A 13,672-nucleotide genomic window follows, 5' to 3' on the forward strand; every position below is an offset into this window, starting at 1 on the left:
CGAGACGAGGGGTGATGTCAGGTTTACATTCGATCCTTGATGGTTATCATCCGACCCAACCATGCAGGTCACCTTGGACTCCCTCGCATGTCGCCTGCTCATTGATGGATGATAAGCATTCTCGGGTGACATAGCCTGGCCACCGGTACATGTAGCCGGGATGTCACACATACTCGTGATGGGGAATCCTCCTTTGTGTGTGTAGTCGATGAGCAATCTGCGCAACATCCTTGGAATCAATGACGGAGTAAAGGAAGATTGGGCGGCGGCATAGAAGTCTAGCGTAGAAACTCTTGCTACTGCTTGATTAGTTGATTATTTACATGAAAATCTTAAATTCTGTTACAGGTAGACAAATCAGTTTACATACTGGGCTACGTGAAAAAAATTGGTGAAGTTACTCCCTCAATGTAGGATTATAGAGCCTACGAGCCATGAAGCATCGTCTCTTTTTAATATTAAACAGTTGGTAAAAATCTCTATTTAAATAAACTTAATTAACGCCATGCCTAATTAACAATGTAAATGATTGATTGAATTAATGGCTTGGTTTTAAATTGATTATGCATGAAAGAATTCTTATTTAAATGAATCAAATTAACTGCACGCCTAATTGACTAGCAAATTAATTGCATTAATGGATTGGTTTCTAAAGTGTGTCAGCGCTTGATTTCTAAATTGTTTTCGCATTAATGACTGCAGTGGATGAAATGAACGACGTATATGTACACATGTCGCTTTTAGGTTGGGCCTACTCAAAAAAGGGAAACATGCCGTTTATATGTGGGATCAACCTAGGAAAATATAAAAATAAATAAACAAACGCTCTCTGCCATAATTTTTGAAATAGCTCAGGTGAAAAGATTGTTTTTTGTTGCACCATAGGGAAACATAGAAATACTCTAAAGGATCAGGTGGCACACATTTTACGAGATCATTGTTATGGATGGATGTATCGATTTATGGTTAGAGATTAGGGGAGCAGGGTGGCCCACCAGTGAATATCACGGGCACGTGATTGGTGGCAAGAAAAAATTATTTACCAATTGGGCAGTGATACGCGCCGGCGCACCTGCAGTGATACGCGCCTGCAGCCATGCGATCTGGCAGACAGGAGCAGTCCGATCCCCCCTCCCTCACCTCATATTATCTTTTTTCTCTTTCCCCACGCTCCAGATCCATTCGGCGCGATGTGTCCCTGCCCCAGCCACCTTGTGCGTGTGCTCCGGCGAGAATAGGAAGCATCTACGTCCTCCCCCTCGCCGTCGCAGCACCCCTGTCCTACCCCTCTCCGTCGCCGCTCATCGCTGTCGCCGCTCATGCGCCCACAGACTCGTCCCAGTTGAAGCTTTTTTAGCCTCTGGTTGAAGCTTTTGTTACGCCGGTTGAAGCATTTTTCCACGGGTGAAGCTTGTTCATGGAGGTTGAAGCTTTTTCCACTATGCTTGTTGAAGCTTTTTCCGCCACCGGTTGTAACTTCTCCTTGGTAAGTTGAAGCTTTTTTCCATGTCAGGTTGAAGCATCGGCGCCCGTTGTCTGCCACGCATGTAGCAAAAAAGTCGTCGGTGGTAGCAAAAACAGGACGTGGTTGCAGCAAAAAAAGGATGTGGTTGTAACATTCCCTGTCTGCCGCTTGTAGTTTGTCGCACTGCCAGTTCTAGCATCGCCGGCCGCCGATTGTAGCAAAAAGAAACTCCGGTTGTAACAAAACGGCGACACGGTGGTAGCAAAATTGTGAAGCCGGTGGTACGTTCTAGCAAAGCAAGACTTTTCAGTTGCCAGTAGTAGCTTATTTTGCAGGCGGTTGTAGCTTTTTTTGCTGCTAGTTCCAGCAAATTTTGCCGCTGGTTGCAACTCCTGTACTGGCGACGGTCACCGCGCCCATCATCGTCGCAACACATCGAGGTTTCCCGTTCGAAGCATCTGTCTGCGATGGTTCCAGCAACAATGGGCTCCGGTTCCAGCATCCAACATGCTTCTCCGTGATGCGCCCCGTCGCAACACCAATGCTCTGGTGGCTCCATGAATGGCGCAAGGTGGTTTCAGCAAAAACACAGTTGGATCCAGCAAAAAAACATGCTGGTTCCAGCATCCGCCTCTTGGGATCTATGGCGGAGTACTATATGGAGGAGAGAGGCGCAACACGGACAAAAGCTTGATTACAATCAAGTGGATCCATGCTGGGTTTATGTGAGGAAGAGGGAGGGGAAGAGAAACTATTGAAGAAGACGCGAAGAAAGAAGAAGAAACGAAAAGGAACGAGTGGATGTGTTGCTCCCTTCGTGAGTGGATAAGAAAACGATTGGTGGCCCACCAGTATTTGCGAGCGAGCGCTACCAGCCCAATGTTCGGCCGGTGTGCCGATTACAAATGTTTCCCTTACCATTTCATAAAAAAATGTCCGTGAGTGTGTCATTTTTTTCTACACCTAGCGGTTTAGGGATAAGATCTTCACAGTGTACTAGTTAAGGGCATCTCCAATATCAACCCCAAACTGGACACCGCATCCGTCCGCGGATCGAGGGGACCAGTCTACGGACACTGATATGGAAGCCAGTCATCCAACCGTAGTCCTCGCTCCTGCCGTACACTTCATCCACTGCATCGTCGATCTCCTTGAAGGCAACTTCTGACTCTGCCTGATGGAGGCGGTACCGCCAGCGGTCGCGACGGATGTCACAAACGGAGCGATAGGAGTCGAGCATCGCCTCCTGCTCGGCCACGTACACGTCCCGCGCAATGGCCGTGCTGGAGGCGAGTTGCTCCTTTGCGCATCGATGCTCATCGAGGAGGCGGAGGTTGTAGTCCTAATCGGTCTGTGCCTACCAAAACGCGGCCTCCCGCTCTGCCAACACCATGTCGGTGTAGTGAGCATGGGCCTCGCCCATGGTGATGCCGGCATGGGCCGGTTAGGACGATGGCGCCGGCTCGTCGTCGGTCCCCTCTTCCATTGTGATGTCTGTAGCGCTGGTCTCCGGTGAGATCGTCCGTCTGCTAGTCTGCCATCTGGTTTCAATGGCAGCGATCTCCTTCTGCTCGGATGAGAGGATGTCCCAGAGGGCTATGGAACTCGAGGAGGACATGGCGATGGTGGTGTCGAGGAGAAAGGAGTGGAGAAGGAGGATGCGGCTATGGCCAGGACTGGAGTTTAAATAGCGGACGGATGGCAGGGCAGACGGCAAGTTGGTTAATGGTGGGCGGCAGAGGAACGGACGGGTGGCGCCGGAGCAGGTCCCTCTACAACCACACATGTTTAATGTAGGAAGGCGGACCGACGGACTGTCGTCTGAACGCATAGCATTAGCATGCACCGAGAAATGGCACGGGCCGCGCTCTCGGTTGGCACGACGCTTCCATGCTGGAGTGACGTGAGAGGACACATGCGCTCTGGGTGGGCATGAATGCAGCACTGGCACTTTGGAGTGGCGCTGGCCGCTTTGGGTGGGAAAGCGCGCGGGTGAGGGGGAGGGTTTTTGGTGGGTCAAGTTTGTCAGAAGCAGGTGTGACAGCGATTCTAACGTCCGCAAAGCCCCTCTCGGGTTTCTTCCAATTTGCAGGGAAAATGACGTCCGGACCACCGAGCGAAACAATACAGGATGGCGTTGGATAGCAAAACTCGTCCGGACCACGTGGTCCGGACGGTTACAGAAGGTTTGAGGGTCGGTGTTGGAGCATAATGACACAAATGTAAAAAAAGTAAATCCCTACAAAAAGCAAGTTGCCGCTGACTCATTTTGTGGTCTTTACAACGAGTTATATTTTTCGGGAGTTTGAGAATGAATTGTCGACCAAGGGCCTCTCCAACGCCAGTCCCTAATTAAATGGACACCACAAATGTCCTTTTTTCACTCTGGACGTGGTCCACGGACATGATGTGGGAGGGAGCATTCCAATCCTTAATCACTAAAAATCCTTATTTGTCTGGTTGGGAGGAGAGAGAGGTGGGCAGACTATACATGTGGTGGATATGTGCGTGTGATGTGCGGTTGGGAAGAGAGAGAGGGAGAGAGGGAGGGGGAGACCACGTGGGTTGGTCAAGTGGATATTCGGACACTCCCAAAGCCCCCCCCCCCCTAGTTGGTTTCTATTTGTGGGAAAAATAATGTCCGAACCGCTCTATGTCCCATTGAATTACAAAAGTTGGCAAAAATGGCCCGGACACTACAATCCGAACTTATACCCGAGCTTTGAGGGTCTCTTTTGGAGATGGCCTAAAGGACGAGCCCACATTATACTATAAAAAATGGTGAGGTGAATCTTCAACAAATGATGTTAATAGGAGAGTTACTTTATGCATTTGGATCTAGAAAACAATGCTCCAGAAACTGCCTTATCCCTAAACTATGTGCCATATTTTAGGGTAGTCGCATATTTTGGCCTACAAATATACAACACCCATGCTGCTGCTACAAAACAAATTTCACATTCGTGTACAGCCCAACCGCCGCGTGAAACTTCATCCTCACAACCACTTCTCATGCACCGCCATCGCTGTCGAATCTGGCCACCATCGCCACCACTCCACTTCCTTGCATCGGATCCACCGGCCCCTTCCTCCGCCTGACCACCCCTCCAGCCTATTCAGCTGCCACCATCATTGCGTTGACCGATTCCAGCCACCTCCTCCATCATTCAGACCATCCCCATGGCCGGATCCATCGCCCCCACGCTTCCTTTCGCCTACCGCACCACCGAATCGGTCGCCTGAGCACTACGTTGTGGTGATCTCGTGCAAAGGGATGTAACACTAGCTTGGGACCTTTGAGACACCGAAGCTCGCCCCCGCGCTTATGACATTGTGGCTTAGATTTACCGTCGACATAAGTCCAAGCTGAACTTTCTAGATGTCATGAGCTGGGAGGTGGCGAAGTTACTCACTCCTGAAGTGCGGATTGTGTCTCACAAGCATGAGAAGGAAGACCACCTAGTCATGTAGCAACGCTCTGTCCATGAGAGCGATGCACCAACTATGGCGAGGCTCACAAAATCCGCACCTTGTGCAGGCGGTATGAGTTCTTTGCGAGTAGGGACCCGCAAGGCAAGAAGACGATCAAGAAAAGGGCGAGGCTGGCCCCTCGGTGATCAAGAAGGAGTACGATGCAAGCCCCCCGGTGATCAAGCTCGACTCCGACAATGATGAAGAAGAGCTGGATAGTGATACTTAGTCATTCATGGAGCTTTGGAACCGTCTCAACGACGGGGATGATGATGATGATGATGATGATGATGAGTAGTGTGTGCGTAGTATTGAGTCAAAATATGGTAGTGAGTCTTTATGTTTAAGTTCAAACTCATGTCTTTATAATTAAGTTTGAATTTTTTCTTAAGTTTGAACAGTTGGTAGTTTGAAATGTTGAAATATGCAATGACGTGTGCCCTATTTTACATCATCTGCTATGACAGAAAATGTTTCGGTGCCTTAAAACACACTCTTTGGTGACCAAATTTGTTTTGGCTTCCCTATTATACATCATCTACTGAAGATGCTCTAACACCCCAAATAACTTCCCAAAATAAATTTGGTTGTTCAATACCCAGTAATATGGGTAACAAGAATTAAGTGTGGGTTATGCGTTGGCTAGTTGATTTTTTTACCAAAGATCGGTTGGGTCACGAGCTTCGGTGTGATTGAGTGGCTAGCATTGTTTGCGAGGACTTCGGTAACACGTACGATGTTGCGAGCCCTTCCGCGACACAGACGGTCTTGCGAAGCCCAACTCTGGGGACCCCTCCTTTTTTTGAAATAAACCGTTAACTTTATTAATTGGAAATAACATTTTTTGCGGGGGAATTGGAAATAACAGTTACATCGTCAATAAGAAAAGTTACAATTTCATCTAAGGACTCCTCAAAACAGTCCCTTGCCACGATTTTTTTGCTAACCTAGCTAGTTTATGAGCCACCTTATTTGCTTTTGTATTACAATGTTCAAACGTAGTAAGAGGAAAATCACAGGCCAAGAAATAGCAATCATCGAAGACTGCCACTGTCGCTCCCGCCGATTGTCCTCCATTCTTCATTGTGTTGATGACTTTCATATTATCAGAGTTAATACACGACAATTGCATCCCGCCCTACGTGCAAGAAGTAATCCAAACCTTAGGCCAACACTTCTGCTGTCAAAACATCATCACATCAATCAATCTTCCAGTTTCCGCCAACAATGAATCTTCCTTTGTCATCTCTGAGAACAACCCTAGTCGTGCCTCTAAGCACATCATGATCAAAAGAAGAATCGACATCAATTTAACAAATCCCATCGGAGGTCTGCTCCATCCACCTGCTTTACTAGATGCATTCTGGGAGTGGGCATTAATATAGTTTGTTGTTATGGCACGAATCCCCATGAAAGTTTGGGAAGCGTTTTGAACCTTTCCTTCATGAACAAGCTTATGTCTATCCCATCGTAGATACCAAGCGGTTATAGCGATTAGTTCACGTACATTCTGGTGGCCCAAATTAGATAGTTCCTGGTCTGCCATAAGAAGTAAAAAATTAAGTATTGCCTCTCCCGCACAATTAATAGCACAACGTTTTTTAATCGCCCTGTACATCCACAATTTATTCCAAACCTATTTTTCCTGTTTACAAAGGAACAATACATCTTTCGTATCTTCTGGTCCACTCGAGCATGAGGGGCAAATGGGCGAGACCTTCATGTGACTATTGGCAAGCGTAACACGACACATGAGGGTTCCATGCAAAGTACGCCAAATGAAATTTTGTACCTTTGCCGAGCAAGATAATTTCCAACATTTGTATATTGGAATTTTCTTCCATGTTGTTGGTTCCATTCCTCCAAGTAAGCAGATCTAACAGTGAACAAACCATGCTTTGTATAGCTCCACACAATGACATATTATGCATACGAAGGGGAATCACGAGAACTCTTTGAGCATCAATTGGCCACAGAGTTTGTCACACCAAGTCTTCGTCCTAACAATTCGTAACTGGATCAATAAGATCATATACCTTTGGCAGAAGGTGCCCTCTTCTAGGAGTGATAAGTTTCCTATTCGCATCGTATGGGATCCATACATCTCTTCAAATATCAATAGTTTTCCCATTACCAACTCGCAGATATAATCATTTCTTAGAGGATTTACACCCGCCATAATGCCTTGCAAAGTAAAAGACGAACTCTTTTTTGAACTTGCACTCATCAAAGCACCATCGGGAAAATACTTAGCTCTCAAAATAATGGCACATAACAAGTCAGGTTTATCAAGAAGACGTCGTGCTTGTTTAGCTAACAAAGCCAGTTTGAAACCGTGTATATCTCGAAAGTCCATACCTCCTTTGTTTTTTGGGACACACATCTTCCACCACGCCATCCAATGCATCCTCTTTTGATTGTCCTCCCCACCCCACTAAAATTGCGACATCGCATCAGTGATTTCTTTCCAAAAATAGGATTTTTAAAGGCATACATGGCATAGGTTGGGATAGCTTGTGCAACAGATTTGAGAAAAAATTCCTTTCCTCCAGTGGATAACAATTTTTATTTCCATCTAGTAATTCTCATGATAATTCTATCAATCAGGAATTGAAAACAATCACTTTAGTCCACACCCACATTTGCAGGCAAACCGAAATACTTATCATTGAGAGGTTTAGTCATAATATTCAGAATTGTACAAATTTGCGCCTTGTCTTCCACTTTTGTGTTGGGACTACAAAATATGCTAGATTTTTAAACACTCACCATCTGCCCCGAGGCGGCACGATAGGAATCCAGAACTAATTTTAGCCCCTCCGCGTTCATTGCATTCGCTCGCATAAGAATCATGAGTCATCAGCAAAGAGAAGATTAGAAATTGGTGGGGCATTTCTGCTAACCTTTATAGAGCAGTCAGGCCTTATGTGCATGACAAGAATAAGTAGGAGAGAGAGGATATCCCTGCCTCGGTCCTCTAGTAGGTTTAAAACTCTCGGTTTCTTTAGCATTAAAATGAACCCGGTACTCCACAGAGGAAACACATTGCATAATTAAATTCACCCAGTTCTCTTGAAATCCCAACTTCAACATAATTTCCTTCAAAAAAGACCACTCCACTCGATCATATGCCTTATGCATGTACAATTTGATAGCACACATACCCTCTTTGCCAGACCTTTTTCTTTATTGTATGAAAGCATTCCTATGCCACTAATATATTGTTAGTAACCATTCTTCCAGGAACAAAAGCGCTCTGAGTTGGGCAGATAATATCTGATAGGATTATCTTCAAACAAGAAGCAATCATTTTTGAAATAACCTTTTACATCACATTGCACAAGCTAATTGGTCTAAACTGAGTTACCTTTTTCGGAGAGTTAACCTTAGGGATCATTACAATTGCAGTATCATTCCACCCCTTTGGTATAGAGCAGATATTCACCGCCTGGAGAACCTCTTTAGTCAAATCACCCCCAACATAGACCAGAGTCTTTTATAGAAAATAGCATGGAGGCCATATGGACTCGGCGGTTTTAAATCTCAAATGTCGTACAGGGCCTTTCGAACCTCCTCGGCCGTATACGGGGCGAGAAGAGCATTATTTTTTTTCAACTGAATACTGGAGAAGAGCATTATTCATTTCTTCTGTTACTTTTTTTGGACAAGAGATAGAACCTCCTGATTTGGTTGGGTTACTTCTGAGGTGAAAAGTTTGGAAAAATACCCCATAATGTGTTCCTTCATCTTCGATTCTTGTACCCAAACACCATTATCATCAATCAATTTTTTAATTTGATTTCTCCTCTTTCTGGGACCGCTCCTTTACAACATGGATGATGTTGAGAAGCTCCTTTGCAACATATGACCCATGTTGTCCCTTTGCAACACTATCATCGGTGTAGTCGTCGTTGTGCAAAACCAATTCCGAGCACGGCGACGCCTTTGCGACACCAGGTCATGGCTACTCGCACCTTGTCCTTGCGGCGACCATGGATGCGTTAGGCGCGAGCCCTACACTACCGGTGGGTTGGGTAGCCCGCACTTCGAGTGGCCCGACGCCCTGCCCGCATCATCTCGACCGACGCGTGATCATAGCTGATGGTGCACAACCCATCGCCTACTTGTAGCCGTAGCAACGGCGATGATGGCGTGCTTGAAGCCGCGGCCCCCCAGTTTGTGGTAAGCGGCACAACATCCCCATGGGAAAGGAGCGAGGGGGAAGGAGGGATGTTAGAGATATAGGAGACCAGAGGATAGGGAGATCGAGGGAGAGTCACAACGTTCCAGCAAACGATAAGGTGCACTACATACGGGCCAAAGGGGCCACGTGGCAGATGCCCGAGGCGGTTGAAACGAGCGTGTAATCAGTCGATAGAACAAAAGCGTCTCCATGAGACTAATGCTTTCAATAATTCTCAGCAACATATTCAAAAGGGAAGTTCTTTAAAAACCCCAAAAGCCAATTCTCAAATTTAACAATAAGATTTGTTTTCGTCAAAAAAAAATAGCACACGAATAAAAGAAGCTGACATATGTTCTCACTTAACAGTGGCCTGAGTTTTAATTATTTTTCCTGAGTTTTAGTTTCGTTCCAGGAGAAAATCCCTCCACAAATATTCCTGTCTATACAGTCATCAGCTAAACCAGCCACGCTGCCGCAACTCTTCCTGTCCAGTAGACACAGCGCGCAACGCCGTCCTCTCATCTGAAAACTCTGCTCTCGTTGCATCAGGCCTGGCTTGCACCACGCAGCCCTGTTAACCGCCACAGAACTGCCATGGCGTGCCCTTGATTCGCTTGTGTGCACACCAAATGCTTCCACATATATAAGCAGTGGATGCGGATCACTCACCAACTACGCTTCTTCTACCTGCGGTGAAGGAGAACCAACTACCAGCTGATCAAAGCCATGGCCATGAGGGCGCTCGTGCTGTCCCCGGCCCAGAGCTCCTCGTTTGGGCTCCACCAGAGCATGCCCTCCTTCAAGCTAGGCAGCGCCAGTCCTGCTAGATCAGTCAGGGCCTATGCGAAAGCAGATGAGCAGGAGGAGGAGAAGAAGAAGGTGCCCAAGCAGTCCTTGTTTGGGAACATCACCGAGGCGCTGGACTTCTCGCAGGTCCGGTCGGAGAAGGACGCGGAGCTGCTGTATGAGGCCAGGGATTCCATCAAAGATGAAGGAAGGATGACAAGGGAACAGGTACATATAATCGATCACAAAATGCACAACAATTTTGAACAATTTTTATAGTGAAACCTGCAAGTTTTCCTTATGCTGATGAACTTCTGGTTGGTGTTTCAATTCAGTATGCAGCCCTTCGGAGGAAGATTGGTGGCACCTACAAGGATTTCTTCAAGTCATATGTTGAAGGTACCCTGTCCATACCCTCAGTCACAGATACAGAGATAACCTCATGTTTTGTCTACTCTTGATTTCTCAGGTAGTGCAATATTTGTACACTACTGCTAGGCATAATAAACTGCCAGGATTAATATGACCTCATGTTGTATAAGAATATTTTGTCTCACAAGATTTCTTCTACCCGTCCTTCCTCTGAGCAAACAACATACAATAAAGCATGTTACTGAATGCTGACCAAATAATTTGTTTCTGAAAATACAGTTGACGGCGAATACGTGGAGGAAGGTTGGGTGGACAAGACCTGCAAAGTTTGCAAGAAAGACACAAGAGGGGAGCCAAGGCAAGTTGACAATCTAGGAAGATATATGCATGTGGCGTGCGCAGAGAACTCGAAACCAACAAACTTCTTTTCCAAACTCTTCGGCAGATGAACTTCTTTTGTACCATCAGACCCACTCATGGTTAGATAAATAGATGGATGCTATAACATCAAGGGATTAGGACAGTAATGTGTACTGTGTTGTTCATGTGAAATGGTTTTTGATGAGCATTTATACACATTCCATTATCCACTTTCGTTGGTATCTCAAATAGCACACGAACAGAGGCCTGATTTATGGAGAAATAGATGAACCACTGAAAACTATACATAATACTAGCACAATATTCTACTACAAGTTAACATTATGAGGTATTATCTACTAGATAGTGCTCCTCAACTCCTAGGCTGAATACAGGAGAAGCTTAACAGAAACTTTGGCTGACAGACTTACTATATAGCTATTTGATTCTGCTTACCTAATGGCTGCAATATGATGTGTTCAGAAGTCCATTGCGTTAAGCTTACACAAATAAACAATGCATCTGATGACAGTGCACCCAATCTTAAACCCCGGCATGACCGTAAACCCAACACTGAACTTCTCCTCTTCTCCGATAACCTTGGCTGGCGTACTTTCCATGTGCTCCTTCCGAAACTGAACACCAGTCTTGACATAAAACATTTCAGCTCTTGGATTCAGAGCACGAGCAACTGCGAGTAGTGCCCATGTATACCTTGCCATCCTCACAAATTTCTGGTAAAATGGCGTCCTTGGATGGCTGCCGCCCTCGACAAATGCTCTGTGATCCAAGTTTCCAAAGAAGGAATCCTCCATGCTCTGGGGCACAGCCACTAGATACTTTGCTCTGCAATATCTCCCGAAACTAGAATCTGGATCAGTCATGAGAGCGTCAAATGGATCTTTGAAGCTCATGATACAGTCAACTGAATCCAGGGGTGTATGGTCATCTCTGTCTGCCATAAGCATCACGCAAGCAAAATAGGCCTCAACAGCATACTTCTTGTCAGCCCTTCTCTCATATGCAACTTGACTGTCGATTGCAAATGTGGATAGGCCGAGGTTCCATCCGGAAACTTTTGTCCAATCAAAGATGAATTTTGCAAAATCATGGATGCACTTCGACGAACGCTCATGTAGATCCATGAACACTTCAGTTGACACCCCCTTCCTGGTTGTGAAGCATCCTTCTCTGCACGATCCATTACGGCCAATCTTCTCCTCCAGTTCCATGTTCTTCCTTTCCAGCTCGTCCAGCTCGGGTCGAAGCCAACCAATTTCAGAGTCTTTCTTGCAGATGTCAGCCTGCAGGTCCATCACCAGGTCCTGATACTCCTGAATCCTGGAGCTTATATGAGAGAGATACCTCGGGCTGCTCCATTCGTTCATATTCAGATACAAATCCTGCAAGTTGGCGGTCTCTTCAAGCTCCGACGCAAAGCTCTCGCCGGCGATCGCGATCTCCCCAGGATCATACGGCACATGGGCTTTCTGAAGATTGACATAGGCCACCTTCAGGCAAGAGATCGCGTCGAGGAGCTTCTCGACGACCTCTTCCTCGCAGCAGGCGGAGGAGCTCTGGGAGAGGCACTCGTCGTTGTTGTCGGAGGACGACGCCTGGTGCGGGTGGACTTTGAGGTGCGCGCCGTCTTCGCTGCTCTCGGCGGTGGCGGTGGCGGTGCCGTTGGTCTTGAGCTTCTCACCGACGGTCGGCGCGACGCCGACGGAATGCACCTTGCAGATGTCGGAGATGCGCAGCAGCAGGCTGGACGGGGTCCTCCTCACCTTCCTCGCCGTCGGCTCCGTCGGAGTCGGGGGATTCCGCCGCGCAAGGCGAGACATGGCGGCTTCCGACCACGAACCTTCTTTCTTCAGGCTGGTTGAGAGTTGAGACAGGAAGTCAAACAAACATGCACGAATTCCAAAAAAATGAAGATCGCGGATTTCGACAGGATTGAGTTCCGTAATAAATTCTGCCAGATCAATGCAAGATTGCAACAACCTCCGGTTACAAGAAACAAAACAAAAAACAGGGGCGTATGGGTTCTGAGCTCAGACGATTGCAAAGCAGAGGAGAAGATGCAAAACAAGAACTCGATCATGTAACAGCACGGTCGTCGGTGATTAGTACGGTACCTTTGTTCAGCGGCCGGCACCGGAAGCTCCACGAACGGCGGACGTTCTTGCACGGACGGAAGAAGAAGAAGAAGCGAAAAGCCTGCAGGAAGAAGAAGAAGGCGCAGCGGCGAGCGAGAGTGAGGTGGTGGGGGCGGCAGAATCTTCGGCGTGAGTGGAGGGCATGGAGGTTATGGGAGACCTCGTGGGCTCCAATGGATTCGAACAGGAAAAAGGGGCGGATCGAGACGAGGAGGGAGGGAGGGGGGTGGGAACCACTACCACTCCTACAAGGGGTTGGATTTCTTTTGTAATCCCCAGAGGCCAGGGGTTTGATGCGGCCGACCGAAGGAAGCGGGGGGTTGGGTTGGCAAACCCTAGCCTCGCTCCCTGCTTAAGAGTTAAGACCAAGACTGTAACTGCTCGTGTCATTAATTTAGAGATTTAGACTCTGTAACCGCAGATCTGACCTCCGGCCTTCCATTCCAGATCTTACCACGGGCATGGAAGGGGGATGTTCAGAGCGGGCGGGCGTCACGTTGCTATTAAACAAAAGTTTCTTTGGTTGGTTGGTGAAATCTCATTTTGGGAGAGGTAGTACAATGTTTGCATACTGTCTCCAGTCCTCACTCATTAATGACACCCTATATAAAAGCGAAATTTTTATTTGCTTCTCTTGAAAGGAGAATGATACCACCACCACAGGACACAGCCATATATTTGAAAATAAATGCCAAACATTGATGTTGCATGTACTCGTATAAGGCTTGCCCCGCGGCAGCGTCTTCAAAATCTTGCGTACAGAGGAATTTTACATTGAGAGAATTCCCTATTAGAAACCAGGAGATAGAGTGATGCCCTTGCTGAGCCCAAAAGATGACCCGTGCCTTATTTGGAGTGCTAACTTTACCTTGTTTG

The 13,672-nt window shown here is 46.9% G+C and overlaps 2 protein-coding genes and 1 pseudogene across 2 annotated transcripts; 1 reads left to right on the forward strand and 2 right to left on the reverse strand.

Moving 5' to 3' along the window:
• Nucleotides 1-2,483: 2,483 nt before the first annotated feature.
• On the reverse strand, nt 2,484-8,098 carry LOC119272634 (annotated as a pseudogene).
• Nucleotides 8,099-9,701: 1,603 nt separating this feature from the next.
• Nucleotides 9,702-10,863, forward strand: LOC119269429. Its single transcript, XM_037551257.1, has 3 exons — nt 9,702-10,136; nt 10,244-10,307; nt 10,560-10,863. The coding sequence occupies exons 1-3, from the start codon at nt 9,849-9,851 to the stop codon at nt 10,727-10,729; spliced, it is 522 nt and encodes a 173-aa protein (XP_037407154.1). The 5' UTR covers nt 9,702-9,848; the 3' UTR covers nt 10,730-10,863.
• A 72-nt stretch (nt 10,864-10,935) lies between these two features.
• Nucleotides 10,936-13,029, reverse strand: LOC119269428 (protein GRAVITROPIC IN THE LIGHT 1-like). Its single transcript, XM_037551256.1, has 2 exons — nt 12,776-13,029; nt 10,936-12,515 (listed from the first exon to the last, which is right to left on the reverse strand). The coding sequence occupies exon 2, from the start codon at nt 12,479-12,481 to the stop codon at nt 11,120-11,122; it is 1,362 nt and encodes a 453-aa protein (XP_037407153.1). The 5' UTR covers nt 12,482-12,515; nt 12,776-13,029; the 3' UTR covers nt 10,936-11,119.
• Between the last annotated feature and the right edge of the window lie 643 nt (nt 13,030-13,672).

This window comes from Triticum dicoccoides, chromosome 3A, assembly GCF_002162155.2.
Source record: "Triticum dicoccoides isolate Atlit2015 ecotype Zavitan chromosome 3A, WEW_v2.0, whole genome shotgun sequence".
NCBI classification, from domain to species: domain Eukaryota; kingdom Viridiplantae; phylum Streptophyta; class Magnoliopsida; order Poales; family Poaceae; genus Triticum; species Triticum dicoccoides.

What these genes read in the sequence shown, in the direction of transcription:
- LOC119269429 (XM_037551257.1), top strand. Translation starts at nt 9,849, where the DNA reads ATGGCCATGAGGGCGCTCGTGCTGTCCCCGGCCCAGAGCTCCTCGTTT. An exon ending in GAAGGATGACAAGGGAACAG is followed by an intron (nt 10,137 to 10,243) that starts GTACATATAATC and finishes GTTTCAATTCAG; the next exon opens with TATGCAGCCCTTCGGAGGAA. An exon ending in CTTCAAGTCATATGTTGAAG is followed by an intron (nt 10,308 to 10,559) that starts GTACCCTGTCCA and finishes CTGAAAATACAG; the next exon opens with TTGACGGCGAATACGTGGAG.
- LOC119269428 (XM_037551256.1), bottom strand. Translation starts at nt 12,481, where the DNA reads ATGTCTCGCCTTGCGCGGCGGAATCCCCCGACTCCGACGGAGCCGACG.